At 33.7% G+C, this 15,082-nt stretch overlaps 1 protein-coding gene across 9 annotated transcripts in view; it reads left to right on the top strand.

Annotated features, from left to right (window-relative positions):
• Positions 1-15,082, top strand: part of COP1 (COP1 E3 ubiquitin ligase) — a 281,153-nt gene that overhangs the window by 57,418 nt on the left and 208,653 nt on the right. For 6 of the 9 annotated variants that reach the window (XR_011611267.1, XR_011611266.1, XM_011746113.3 and 3 more), the window contains 2 exons: positions 1,057-1,125; positions 14,447-14,506. Coding sequence is in view for 7 of the 9 variants with exons in the window: in XM_011746113.3 (XP_011744415.1) it covers positions 1,057-1,125; positions 14,447-14,506 (129 nt within the window). In the remaining 2 variants the exon portion in view is untranslated. The remainder of the gene's footprint in view (positions 1-1,056; positions 1,126-14,446; positions 14,507-15,082) is intronic. The other 3 variants (XM_011746116.3, XM_071076065.1, XM_011746115.3) reach the window with 1 other exon arrangement.

Here is a 15,082-nt window from a genome sequence, read left to right as displayed (position 1 = left end):
TTTATATATTTTTATCAGATTGACCTGGAATTCCTGGTTCTTGTGAATTTTAGCAGTAAATGGCCAGACGCGTTGGCCCATGCCTGTAATCCCAGCACTTTGGGAGGCTGAGGCGGGCGGATCACGAGGTCAGGAGATCGAGACCATCCTGGCTAACACGGTGAAACCCTGTCTCTACTGAAAATACAAAAAAATTAGCCGGGCGTGGTGGCGGGCGCCTGTAGTCCCAGCTACTTGGGAGGCTGAGGCAGGAGAATGGCGTGAACCCAGGAGGCGGAGCTTACAGTGAGCCGACATCGCACCACTGCACTCCAGCCTGGGTGACAGAGCGAGACTCTGTCTCAAAAAAGCCAAAAAAAAAAAACAGTAAATGATACATACTTGTATTTTTATGTTTTGCTACTCAGAAAATGTCAAGGCTTGTTATACTTTCATTTATCTGTTCTATCTTTGTTTCAATTACCAATTTGAGTTACTCCCAACCCACAAGCTGTCCGCTTGATTATATTAAATTTTTTTGTTTTCAGATGTTTGATTTTGCCTGAAATCTTCCATAGAAATATATTCTCACATCTGTGAGTAAGTAGGTAATAACTAGAAATAGTAAATTTGACTTTTTAAAGGTATAGGTTTATCTCTATTTATTACACTTATCTCTGCAAATGAGCTTCTCATGGAGAAAGTGATTTTAGTGTCTATCAGCTATGTTACTTCCACTGTAAATTTTGTTTTGATGTTTTATTACTTTAGTTGGGGAAGAGAAGGCTAGGAGTCAGATAATAGAATTGCTACTATCCATGAAAAGATTTTTCAGCATGTTAGGTAAGGGATGTAATTTAAAACACCTGTTTCTTAAAGTTAGTTTGAGTTAGTTTTGTAGAAAATTGATTCTTTTAAAAATACCAGTTAGCAAATGGGAAAACTGATTAAATAGAAGTAATAGACGAACTTAAATGGGTTCATAAAGTTGCTTCTTACTGTTTATGCTATGGTTTTAAAGCAAACTTTCAACTCAGTTATATTTTTTAAAAGAAAAATTATAATTTTCTATTGTAGGAATCGCATGCAGCCCAGCTACAGATTCTTATGGAATTCCTCAAGGTTGCAAGAAGAAATAAGAGAGAGGTATATTATTTTGTGTGTTTTACATAATGTTTTATTTACTATTGTTAACTGTTCCCATTTTGTAAAAGCATTTCAGGCTAAAAATTTCTTTAAATATTTTTAAAAGCATTTTAATTTTTAGGAGGTTTCCTTAAGCTTTGTTATTTTAACTTCTTTTCTGTTTACAACTTGACACTTAAAAAATCATTTTGTGGAGATGTGCTGAAAAGTTATCAGTAAGATTGACTACAGTAACTTACCTAAAAGCTATAAAGAATTGAAAATAGATTTATTAAATAACAGCCTACCCTTCGCCATGAAGAGAAAACTTAGGAAAATTTAGATAATAAAGCCTTAGGTAGGAAACAGTTTTTTTTAAACATATGTAGGCAAAAACAAGTAAAAACATAGCTATGTATTTAGAACTTGGGAGTTCTAACTCATGGAGGATAGTTAAAAGGCAGTTTTTTATCAACAGTTTTATAGCGAGCATGTTCTAATTTAACATTTATAAAATTTCAAAGTCATTTCACACTATACAAAATATGGGAAAATTAAATAGCCAAAATTCTGTTCTCTGGATAGCATGCTAAAATAAGTTCGAAAACTTTTTTTTTTTTTTAATTTCTAACTGGCTGGAACCTGGTATGTTTATGTTAAGAATTGTCTAATTAGTATACTTTTTACTCATTTAAAACTGTGTAAATTGTCTATTACGTGCTATGTTCTGGGCTATCTTTGTTCTTTTTGACAATAAGTAGATAAGAGATGTTTTACTGGATGATGAAGTGTTGAATAGCTAAATATTTTTATATGGTTTGTGGCTATTTTTTTTTATTTTCAACTGTTGCTAATTCAGTTGTGATTTTAAGATGCCTACTAACAAACATTATCTGTTATAAATTTAAGATTTACTTGTGTCCCTTAGGTTTTTCCTTTTTTTTTTTTTTTTGGTGGGAAAGAAGATGATGTCCAGTCATTTATTTGTTTAAGTGTCTGGTGGCTCAATATAAACGGCAGTGTGCATGAAAGTTGCCTGATGTGGAGCTTGCAGTGAGCTGAGATGGCGCCACTGCACTCCGGCCTGGGTGACAGAGCGAGACTCCGTCTCAAAAAGAAGGAAGTTGCCTGATGATCTTGCTAAAATGCATGTTCTGATTAAGGGAGGCTCTGTTGGAGCCTGACAATCTACATTTCTAGCAAGCTCCAGGGATGTTGAAGTTCTTGGTCCTTGGACCACACTTTGAAGATCAATGCTGAACATTTTTATAATATATGGAATAACATGTTTCTGTCTGTCTGAGAATTTGAAGTCATTGAGAATGATATTCAGTACATAAGAAAGTACCTGATAATGAATGAGTAAACGAATCAACGAAGTTAAAATCTCAAAATACCTGGGGTTTAAATGAAATGACTAATAATTATCTGTGTCCTAAACTAATTTTAAGCAACAATTAATGAAACCTAATGGTTTTCATTAGCCCCTGAGATTTTTCAGTATTACTCATTGCTTCTGTAGGGGTCTCCTGATGCCTGCTACAAATTTTTAGACTTGACGTTGTCTCGTATGATAAGGATATACCATATAACTGTAAAACATGAAGGGTCTGAAATTTTTTACCTTTATAGCAGGTTAGCAAGTTAGCTTGCACAGTTTCATCGATGCTGGCAAAAGACCTGAGATGACTGGAGATAAAATATTTTATTACTCATGAGACAATTGATAACATCAGCTTCATCTTTGCATCAGTTCCCTCTGACCTCCATGTCCCACACGTGACAATGTGGAGATGGCTCTAGGTGGATGCTGCACACACAAATGGATTTGTTTATGTTGCAGCAAAGGAACCCTCATGTTAGGAAACCCCAGTCTTCTAAAAGGAGTTGCTGGCAGACCTGTTCAATCTTGGTACTGCAGGGAGACCAAGATTTTTTATATTGGTCAGAAAACAAATCTGTCCTCTGCCCCCAGAATAAGTCCCTATTTCTGTCTTCCCAGCCTCTTTGCCATATAAATATTCTTGGAAAGATAATTTACAACAAAAGCTGTCACAAGATGTGCAGAAATTGGAGAGATAATGGAGAATTCCTTCCCAACATTAATTCTTCTCTGTGATCTTCATTTGGCCTTTCTCTGATGTGGCCCAGGGCCTCCCGCAACATCTTCTGTGATACTGACTTTGATTTTATAGATTTGGCATGGTGTTTTTATATTTCTGTTATTAAACTTCTGAGTGAATCATGCTGTAGAACTTTTTTGCTTGACTTTAGTTTGAATCTAATGTAATCTTTGTGATTGATTTTTCTTTTTTCCTTTTCTCTTGGATCATATTTTCTTGTAGTAGGTATGTTAACCAAGAAACATACGAGTTCCAAATACTTCTGGATATTTGTGCCTCCAGCGTACAGTGATTGTACTGTCATTAATACATTTTGGTTTTCTTGATTTTGTTATATCTATGATTGAGTGAACTTTGAGTATTTTAGATTTAATTACACAAGAAATTCTGAGAAGCTAGGTAACAAATTGTAAACGTTTATCTATTTGATTAAATTTCATGAATTTCACAATAATTGGAATTGGGTACTACTATAGTGATTTGTAATTATAATAAGCTTTAGTCTAGAAAATATAATTGAGTAATACCTCATGTTTTAGTGCAGACAGATTAAAGTGAATGGTTATATTTTCTTGCATATAAGTCTGTTTGTGTGTTTAATCCTCAAAATGAATATAATTGTTACAGTTCTTAGGACCTGTAATACAGTTTATATACTTGAACTTATTCAGGTAAAATACAGATTTACCAGGAGGCAAATTGCTACTTTTGAGTTTGTTTCTCTAAGCTTAACATTCAAACTTTGCAAATTAACTTCGTGATTTCATTTGTAACTTTTAATTGGAGTTCTGATGAGTGTAGGTTTAGACATTGATATATACCAATCAGAGAAGTTAAATACGCTTTTTGGATTTAGTGTTAAGATTCATTTAACTCATTTGGATAATGAGTACTCCACTGTCACAACTGGCTAGTAATTTAGGGCCAATTAATTTTCAGTTTTATTTTTTTCCTACTGATTCTCCTTAGAATATTGAGAGAATGGAAAGTGCAAGTCACATAATAAGCATTTGCATTAGTTATCTATTGCTGTGTGTCAGATTACTCTGAAATTTGATGCCCTAAAACATGAAAAATTTAATATATTGAGTCTAGAATTTTGACTCAGAGTAACTGGGTGCCTTGGCTCTGGGTTTCTTACCAAGCTGCAATTAAGGTGTTGGCCAAGGTAGCAGTTATCTCAAGGTTTGACTGGGATGGGAACTTTCCAAGCTCGGTCATCAGCTTTTGGAAAGAGATACTGCTTTTTTTGTCACATGGGCTTCTCCACAGAGTAGCTCACTACATGGCAGCTGGCTACTTCTCAAAAGGAGCAAGTAAGAAAGCAAGAGAGGGTGTTGAAGACAGAAGTCACATTCTCTTTGTAACTTCATCTTGGAAGTTATATCCTAAAACTTTTGCTGTTTTCTCTTTGTTAGAAGCATATCATTGGTTCATTCCACACTCAGAATTGCACAAGGGTGTGAATACCAAGAGGTGGGGCTCTTTGGAGGCTGTCTTAGAACCTGTCTATTACAGCATTTAATAGTTATATATATTTAAATGAACGTGTTAGTCTCCTTCATGGTCAGGTTAATCAAAAGGGGTGTAGGAGCCATGTAAAAGCTGGTCTTGTCTGTGCAAATTTGTACCAGCATTTGAATGATTCCCTTCTATTTCATTTGATTTAATTTTAAAATGCACTTTTGGAAGTGTTTGATACCTAATAAATTTACTGTAATCGTTTTGATGAGTCTTGTTTTCCTTTTGGTTTTACTTGGAATTTTAGTGAATTAAATTTTAAACGATTTTTATATGAAAAACACAAAAAAGTATATAAATCAAATTTAAAGAATTATAGTAGAGTGACCATTCGTATAACCACCATTGTAAGCACAATGCTATACTGCTAGAACGGCTGAAGCACCCTGACTACCCTTTTTGGATTGCAATCATCTTCCTTGCACATTAGGTAACCAATATTCTGATATTTATGGCAGTCACTTTCTTGCCTTTCTTTAATGTTTCGATGCCTGAGTATCCATAGGTCTCTCTGTTTTTGAGCATTATATAAGTGTGCTTGTGCCATATATAATCTTTTATTCCTATCTTCTTTGGCTCAATGTTACGATTCATCCACATGGTTATATATGACTGTAGTTGGTTGATTGTTGTTGTTGTATAGTATTCCATTAAGTGAATATGCCCCATTTTTGTTGTTGATGGTCATTTGAGTTGTTTTCAGTTTTGGGCTGTTTGCAAAAAATACTACTATGTTAAATGTGTATCCAGGTTTATGTTGGTATACATATTTATATGGAATGGATTTAGAAGTGGAATTGATGAGTCATAGGATATGTGTATCTTCAAATTTAATAGATAATGCCAAAATATTTTTCAAAACAAGTTGTATTAGTTATTCTTCCTACAGGCGTTGTATAAGCATTTCTGTGCACTGTGTTCTTGCCAGTATGTGATACCAATGGATTTATTTTCCATTGTAGCTGATCTTGGGGTATATACTGTTATATGGTTGTAATTTGCATTTTCCTGATGACTTACAAGGTTGAGCACCTAATAGTACGTTTATTGGCCGTTTGGGTTTTTTTATGTTTGTGTCTGAAGTACTTGTTTAAAACTTTTCACATTTTTTGTTTGGTTTTTCTTAATGGTTTGATATTTATATATTCTGGATATACATTTTGTCAGATCTGTCTATCACAAATATCTTTCCCTCTAATTGGGCTGCATTCTTTTCATTGTCTTAATGGTGTCATTTGATGACCAGAAGTTTCTGATATTAATAGAGCGAAATTTATCTTATCTGTTATAATTAGTGTCTTTTGTGTCACTTAAGTAAGTCTTTTCCACCTGTAGTCATAAAGACATTTTTCTATACTGTTCTTTATTTGAAGCTTTATTCTTTTATCTTCCATATTTAGATCTGTACTCTACCTAGAGATTTATTTTTGTGTATAATGTGAGATATAGAGATATTTTCATATGGATATCTAGCTGCCCAAGCATCCTTTATTAAAAAGGCCATTCTTTCTTAATCAGTCTGAAATTTCATCTTTGTCATATATCATGTGTCCATGTATGTGTGGGTCTGTTTCTGGGTCCTCTTTTCTGCTCCACTGGTCTTTTTGGCAGTACCACATTGTATTAAATACTAGAGCTTTGAATTAAGTTGCTGTTCTTCTTTAAAGTCTGGGATATTCCTGGCTCTCTGCATTTCAATATAAATTTTAGAATCAGCTAGTACGTTTCCATGGTAAACTTGCTGTGCCTTTTATTGGGATTAATTTGACTAGATAAATCTGGGAGACTGTGTATTTACAATATTCACTCTTCTCATTCATGAACATGGTGCTTCCCTCTATATTTAGATCTTTAAAATATCCTTGTATTTTTCAGGGTATTCCTACACATCTTTATTTTAGATTTAGTCATTTTTGATGCTGATGTAAATGACGTCTGTGTCTCTAACTTTAGTTTCTTATTATTGCTAGTGTATAGAAATACAGTTGTGTTTTACATACACATTTTTAAAAATATCCAGCAACCTGGTTAAACTCTCATTAATCCTATTTGTAGATTCTTTTATGTTTTCTATGTACACATCATAATCTGCAAATAATAACAGTTTAGTTTCATTCTTTATGATCCTTATATCTTTTATTTATTTTTCTTGTCTTACTCTGCTGGCTAGGACATCCGGTACAATGATGAATAGAAGTGGTGATAGCGGGGCATCCTAGTCTTGATGCTGATCTCAAAGTGAAAGCATTCGACGTGTCACCATTAGGTATGATGTTTTCTGTAGGTTTTTTGTAGGTACTTTTTATTACTCAAGGCAGTAAATTTCTACCCAGTTTGCTAAGAGAATTTTAAAAAAATTTCTGAGTGGGGTTGAGTAGTCTCCAGAACTTTTGTGCATCTGATACAACCATATGATTTTTCCTTTTCATTCTGTTAATGTGAATAATTACATTGGTTTAACATTGGAAAGTCAGTCAACTTTGCTCCTAGAGTGACCAACCATCCTGATTGGCGCAGGAGTGTCTTATGTCTTAGTTATATCACTGAAGGTTCTGCATTCTAGGAAACCCCACCAGGACAATTGGTCCCCCTACTTGCACCCCTTATATACTTGGCCATTATGTATATTCTCTTCTATATGGTTTGGTTTGCTTATATTTTTTTTTAGGATTTTTGCATCTATGTTCATGAATGAGATTTTTTTTTCTTACACATATCTTGTCCAGATTTGCTATAAAGATTATGCTAGCTTTATCAAATGAGTTGGGAAATGTATCCTCTTTTTAAATTTTCTGGAATAATTTGTGTAGTCTAAGAACATCTTTGTTGAATGTTTAAAGATCTTATTGGAGAGGCTGTCTGGACCTGTGATTTGTTTGTGGGAAGTTTTAAGTTATTGAATCTGTTACTTGAACAGTTATGTTTTTATTAAGGTTTTTGTTTTAGATGTCACTTTTCGTTTGTTAAATTTTTTCTAGTCATTGTTTATGTCATCTCAGTTTTCAGATTTATCAGCATAAGATTGGTCTTAATAGAGTCTTAAGTTTTTAATGTCACCAGGGTTCATTCCTGGCAGTGCTTATTTTGCTTGTTCCTTTCTCTTTCTCTTTCGCTTTTTCTTGGATCAGTTCTTGCCAGGAATATATCAATTATATGAATTTTTTCTAATAACCAACTTTTGATTTTGTTTTTCCTCTCTATTTTGTTTTCTGTTTTATGTTCTTTATTATTTCCATCCTGCTTTCTTTCATTTTACTTTTTTGTTCCTTCCTAATCTGTTGGCTTGGGTGGATATGCATATTATTATGCACATTATTTTTTCTAATGTAGGCATTTAGGGCCATAGTTTCTTGTTTTTTTAATCTGTACCTAATTTTTTTGGCATCATATTTTGTTTATTATTGTTCAAAATAATTTCTCATTTTCATTATTTTTTTTCTTAGGCCTGTGGCTTATTTAGAAACAAGGGTCTTATTACTTGAACATTGAGATTTTGTTTTTTTTGTTCTGGATTTCTGTTATAATTGCATTGTAATCAGAAAGTTGTGTTTTCTTTCTTTGAATATAGTATTTACTGTACCAACTGGTAATTGGTTAAAATTTTGAAATATTTGAGCTTGAAAAGAATGTGTTTTCTGCAGTTGCATGATTCATGGTAAAGTTGTGAAATGTGTGGTGAGAATTTCCTGCATTCATACCAGGCCTTTCTTTCCTTGTTATACCTATTACTGGCTCATTATCTTTGAGGTGAATTTCTTATAGATAGCATATGGTTGAACTATGCTTTGTAAATCTACTCTGCCAGGCTCAGTTTTTAAATTATGTATTTAGGCCATTTATTTAATATAAATATTATGGCATAAGCCTGTCATTTTGTTTTTTGTTTTATATATATTTTTTATTATTATTGTTGCTTTTCTGTTTTTCTCTCCATGGCTTTTTGCACAGGTTTTTTGTTTGTTTGTTTGTTTGTTTGTTTGTTTTTTGGAATTCCATTTTGATTTATCTATAATATTTTAAAGTAAATTTTTTGTATCTTTTTTTAGTGGTTGCTCTATTACATCATATATTTGTAACTTATCAGTCTACTGGTATTGACATCTGTTTACATTTACTCTTACATAAGCTATCTTATTTTGCCCCCTCACTACTCTATTATTTATTTATTTGGTTTTGTTCTTGCTTTTTCTGTTTTCTTCTCAGCTTAAAACAAAATGTTGGCTGGGCACAGTGTCTCATGCCTGTAATTCTAACACATTGGGATGCTTAGGTGGGAGGATCACTTGAGGGCCAGGAGTTCAGGACCAGCCTGGGCAATATAGTGAGACTTTGTCTCTACAAACAATTAAAAAAAAAATTTGTGGAGCATGGTGGCCTGTACCTGTAGTCCCCGCTACTTGGGAGGCTGAGGTGAGAGGATCACTTGAGCCTAGGAGGCAGAGGCTTCAGTGAGCTGAGGTTGTGCCATTGCACTCCAGCCTGGGTGACAGAATGAGTCCCTGTCTTTAAAAAAAAAAAAGAAAGAAAGAAAGAAAGTGCTATGAAAGGGTTAAATAAAGTCTTTTAATCAGGTCTGCCATTTCAGGAACTAGATATTAAGTATGTGAGTGTTTGTGGAGTGATAGTATGGGATGACAAGGATTTTGTCTCGCTGTAGTGTGCACTTCATATGGCTAAATGCTTTGTTTTGGGTAGTAACTCTCTTAGAATTAGTATATATTAAGTTTTGCTGCAGTATGCGTATATGTATGTATGTATTTTTTGAGATGGAATCTTGCTCTGTTGCCCAGGCTGGAGTGCAGTGGCACTATCTCAGCTTACTGCAACCTACACCCCCCGGGTTTAAGCGATTCTCCTGCCTCAGCCTCCCAAGTAGCTGGGATTACAGGTACCTACCACCACGCTTGGCTAATTTTTGTATTTTTAGTAGAGACAGGGTGCCACCTTGTTGCCAGGCTGATCTTGAACTCTGACCTCAGGTGATCTGCCCGCCTCAGCCTCCCAAAGTGTTGGGATTACGGGCTTGAGCCACCGTACCTAGCCTTGCTCGATTTTTAAAATCAGCTTTTCCTCACTGAAGGTGTAATGGTGTATTCTTTTGTTCAGTTTGGAACAATTATATATAATTTATTTTAAATTATATTTAAAATTCAAATAATGAGTTTAATACTTAAGCATATCTTTATCAAGGCACTAATGAAAGTCAAATGAGTACCAGTGATACTCATCAAAGCCATTGTCAGTAATGGGAAAGTCTGTCTCTTGTCTTCTTATGGGATTCTGAGACTGACTTACTCTTTACCTTTATATTAAATGTTTCTATAAGTTTTCTTTGGCTTTGGCACAGTGTTAAGAGAGTGCTTGCTATTGATTCCTTAGTCCCATGCTCTCAAATACCATTGTCTTAGTTCTCCATCTTAAGTATTTATTTATTTTTTAAGTAGCACCAATCTCTGTAATGGGGTTCAGGTAAATGTGATCTAGGAGTTTATTATCATTCCTAATTTATGATTGATTTTCCTTTAGGTAATAGCAGTTCAGCTTATTGAACTTTTCTTCATATATCTTTAAAACATTCTTGGACTCATATTCAGGCTTTTCTTCTAGGTTCTCCTTCCTGGGGTTATGATGTTTACGGAGTGAATTTAGCCCATTTCTTCTTTCCACATCCTTGAAATGGTTGTCCTTCATCTTTTTTCTGTTTACTAGTACTAAAATGTCTTGCACTGATGCCCTTACAATTTACAGCTCAAAATCCCTTCAGAATTCTCATCTTGAAATGGAAATGCCTCAAATTTAATATGTGCTCTCTCAACAGTTTTCATTCTTCCAGACTTTTTTCTTGTATTTCTTGCCTGATATCTTGTCAGACTTTCTCATGGATAGGTTATATCATTTTGTTTTGCATTCTATCTGTATGTTTGTCTGGACAACACCATGCCTTCGTTATTTCACTTTTAAATTGAACCATATGAAATTGCTGTTTTTGAAGTAAAAATTGTTTTATTATTGGCAGTTTTATGAGTTTCACCTTATATATATAGTAGCCTCCATATATAACAATAGTTATATTATCCAGTAAAAGCTTTGAGGTACTAGGAGATGGAAGATTTTTTTCAGAGAAGACATTAGAGTTTAAATTTTGAGATTTCAGGTGACTTTGGAAATTTTTCTGGAATTTCAAGTTCAAAAGCAGAATAAAAATTAATTTGATTTCAGTTATTTATGTATCATACAAGTAATATTGGCTATCTTTGGCTATTGATACAGATAATTACTTTCTTTTTAAATGTAATTTCAACTTTTAGATTCGGGGAGTACATATACAGGTTTCTTATGTAGATATATTGTGTGATGCTAGAATTTGGGGTACAATTGACCCTGTCACTCAGAAATGTGAGCATAGTACTCAATAGTTAGTTCTTCAACACTTTCTCCCTTCCACCACCCCAGTGGTTCCCAGTGTCTGTTGTAACCATCTTTATGAATACCCAATGTTTAACACCCACTTATAAGTGAGAACATTATATTTGGTATTTGGTTTTCTGTTCCCTCATTAATTCACTTAGGATGATGGCTTCCAGCTCCATCTATGTTGATGCGAAGGACATGATTTTGTTCTTTTTTTATGGCTGTATAGTATTCTCTGGTGTCTGTGTATCACATCTTTATTGAGTCCACTGTTGATGGGCAATAATGAATCTTTGCTGTGATGAATAGAGCTATGATGAACATACAAATACACTTGTGTTTTTGGGAGAATGATTGATTCTCTTTTGAATATATACTCAATAATGGAATTACTGGGTTGAATAGTAGTTTTCTTTTAAACTCTTTGAGCAATCTCCAAACTCCAGTCTCCACAGTGGCTGAACTAATTTACATTTCCACCAGCAGTGAATAAACATTCCTTTTTCTCTGCATCCTCACCAGCATCTTTTTGTTTTTGTTTTTTGTTTGTTTTTTCACTTTTCAATAATTGCCATTCTAACTGGTGTGAGATGGTATCTCATTTTGGTTTTTATTAACATTTATCCGATGATTAGTGATGTTGAGCATTTTTTCATGTGTGATGGCTGCTTGTATGTTGCCTTTTGGGAATTGTCTGTTTATGTCTATGCCCACTTTTTAATGGGGCTGTTTGTTTTTTGTTTTTCATTTATTTAAGTTCCTTATAGATTCTGGATATCAGAATACTCATTCAAATGAGTATTTGTCAGATACTCATTCTTCTTTTTAAATGTATTTTTTTAAAGCAATTATACTAAAGACCTCTTATACTAAAGCATTTGTTTAAATAAAAATTTCAAGAGTGGAACATTTTAAGGTAGTTAAATGAAAATGTTTAAGAGATGACCATGGGAGTGTTTTTCTGAATTAGAGGTCAGCATCACTGGATGCTGGAGTTGAAAATGTCCATGAACCCAAAGGCTTCAATGATGGTGGGGAATAACTGGGATGTTTATAGATGGCTCAAGTGGGTAGACAGGGATTTGGCTGCTTGGTATGAGCTAGACAGAGTGGTTTTTATATTATGGTGGAAAACTGATTTTAGGATGGAATACTAATTGTTGGAAATGACCATGGAATGCAGTAGAAATAGTGAGTTCCTATCTATTAGTAAGTCCTGTAAACCCTGGGGCCTCAGAGACTTTATCAGTTGAGCAGCCGTTATTCGAAAGAGTTTCAGGACAGACAGTGTCTTTAAGAGTGAGCAGGGTTTCAGTTAAGGTGACATTGTGTGACATATTTTAAGGTGGTAGGAAGTTTATTAAAGTAGATAGATGAGTTGAAAGCTTTTGAAAATGCTAATCACTCTTTCACCCTTGATTTCTCCATTAGTACTGTCATTTCCCCTGGTTTTCTGGCTGCGACTTTGCCCTTCTTGATAGTTAATGCTGCTTCTTCCTTTGCCCATCTCTTTGACATTGGCGTTTTCTACCATTCCAGTTTTGTTTTTATCTCTTCTGACTATACTGATTGATGTTAAGCAATTTCATTTATTGCCTTAGCTTCAGATTTATTATTTACCTTTCTCATAGCTTTTGTACCTTTGCATGTGTTGTTATTTACTCTGCTTATTGTGTCATGCCTCACTGTTTTCTACTTGGCAAATTCTGTTAGTCCTTTAAGGTTCAACCTCTGATGTAATTTTCAATCAAATTTTAGTTATCTAGTCCTGTTCCTACCCTACCAGCTCTACATTAGATGTGGTCTATATTCCCTTAATACATTGTATACCATCATCATAATGCTTGCTATAATATTTCAACTATTGGCTTTCTTGTTTGCCATCTCCCCTAGACTGAACTCAGTGAGGGTAAGGGTTACAATTGTTTTTAGATCCTGTTCTTCTCAATACTTAGGAAGGTGCCTAGAACTGGTAAATATTTGAATGAATAAGTTGTTATATTACCAACTTTGCCTGTATTGCCGTAGAAGATACTAATGCTAATAAGTCTCTATAAAAACTCTGTTCACCTTATCAGTCATTAAAGAAGTGAGTTAATAATAAGGTACTGTTTTCAATAGGTAGTAAAGAATAGTAGTTAACAGCATGAATTCTGTAACAAGAAGCCTACCTTAATTTGAATTCCAGTTCTGCCACTTACAGAATGATTTTGGACAAATCATTTAACCTTTCTGTGCCTCATTTTTCACATCTGGCAATCAGTAATATACAAGCATTAGTTGTTAATATTTTACATTTATAAATTTGTTCAATATATCCGGGTTAGAGTAAGACAACCGCATATTGTTGATAGAAATTTAAATTGGTATAGTGTTTCTGGAAAGCAGTTTTCTTTTGATTGAATCATTTCATTTTTAATACTCTCTTAATCAAATCTGAAGTAACCTTTTAATAAAATCTGAAAATGAAATGAAATCTGAAAGACCAATATGTTCCCGAGTAATATATGATAGTTTGCAGGCAACTTAAATCTCTCATGAGACAGGGAATGGTTCAATATGTTGTTTAGTGTTATTCAACAATTAAATGTTAGCATTTTAGTGGCATGGAAAATTATTATGGTTTAATAGGCAAGATATAAAACATAAAATATCTCAGATATGTTTTTAAAACCCTTAAGAAGGAGGTGTTAAGATACTGACTTGTGGTTGCTTTTGGATGAGGGGATTTAACCTCTGTCAGACTAATGTTTATTTATAAAGTGTGATTAAAGGCCTGGTGCAGTGGCTCACGCCTATAATACCAGAACTTTGGGAGGCTGAGGCGGGCAGATTGCTTGAGCTCAAAAGTTGGAGACCAGCCTGGGCAACATAGTGAAACCCATCTCTATTAAAAATAAATTTAAAAAAAAAGTAAAAGTGTGATTAACAACTGACATGCTGAGTTTTTCTGTTTAACAACTAAATGAGGTAATGTGAAAGTTCTTTGGCTATCTTGTATTTTTTTAAGTCACTGTCGTTCATCTCTCATACTTTTATTGTAAAATCAAACTGTTGTATTAAAGAAGTACAACATCGTGTTTTCACATAATTCTCTACCATTGCATTTAAAAATGGGAACTTCTAGCTATATTTTGTTGGTGGTTATCCCTCCTGTTAATTTGCCATTAATGCCCAGTTTGATAGAAATTATTTTCCTAATGTAAATTTATTTTATGATCATGGTGATGCCATTTTGGTTTGGCTTAGGCTTTTTTTTTGTCTCTCTCTCTCTATTTAATCTGCAGCAACTGGAACAGATCCAGAAGGAACTAAGTGTTTTGGAAGAGGATATTAAGAGAGTGGAAGTAAGGAATCAAGAATTTCTCGCATCCTTAGCAATTTTTCAATTTCATGAAATTGTCACCTTTCCATTAAGTTACCATGTTAAGTTTATGGGATTGGCCTTAGTTATGAAGAAAGTAACAGCTGTTACTTTCATTTTAATTGAGAATGAATTTTTGTAAAAAAAAAAAAAAAAAATTCTGAACACTTGATGATAAAATATAGTCTAAATTTGTTTTACAATGTTTTATTGCCATAATTTTTCTTGATTAGATTGACAAAAAAAAAAACCACTCAGTTTTCTTGGAGTGCCATCATAACTTAAAACTGTCAATTATTACCACTAAAATGCTTTTTTTATTAACAATTTTTACATACCTACTCTGTTCATTTCTAGGAGTTAAGGTTAATTAAAAGAGAAATATAAGAATACATTACCAATATTCTGGGAATTTACGTTTAATATAGTTTACCTAAGGAAATTTATGGGAGGATCCTTGGGAGTCTTATAGGATATTATGATTTGAAGTTTTTGCCTTTGGCTGTATTTATTAAAAAATTTAGTTTGTGTTTTTAAATTATTTATATGTTATAATTTT

This window comes from Macaca nemestrina, chromosome 1 (assembly GCF_043159975.1).
Source record: "Macaca nemestrina isolate mMacNem1 chromosome 1, mMacNem.hap1, whole genome shotgun sequence".
NCBI classification, from domain to species: Eukaryota; Metazoa; Chordata; class Mammalia; order Primates; family Cercopithecidae; genus Macaca; species Macaca nemestrina.
Note: the sequence above shows the minus strand (reverse complement) of the source record. Positions and strands in the feature narration are given on the sequence as shown.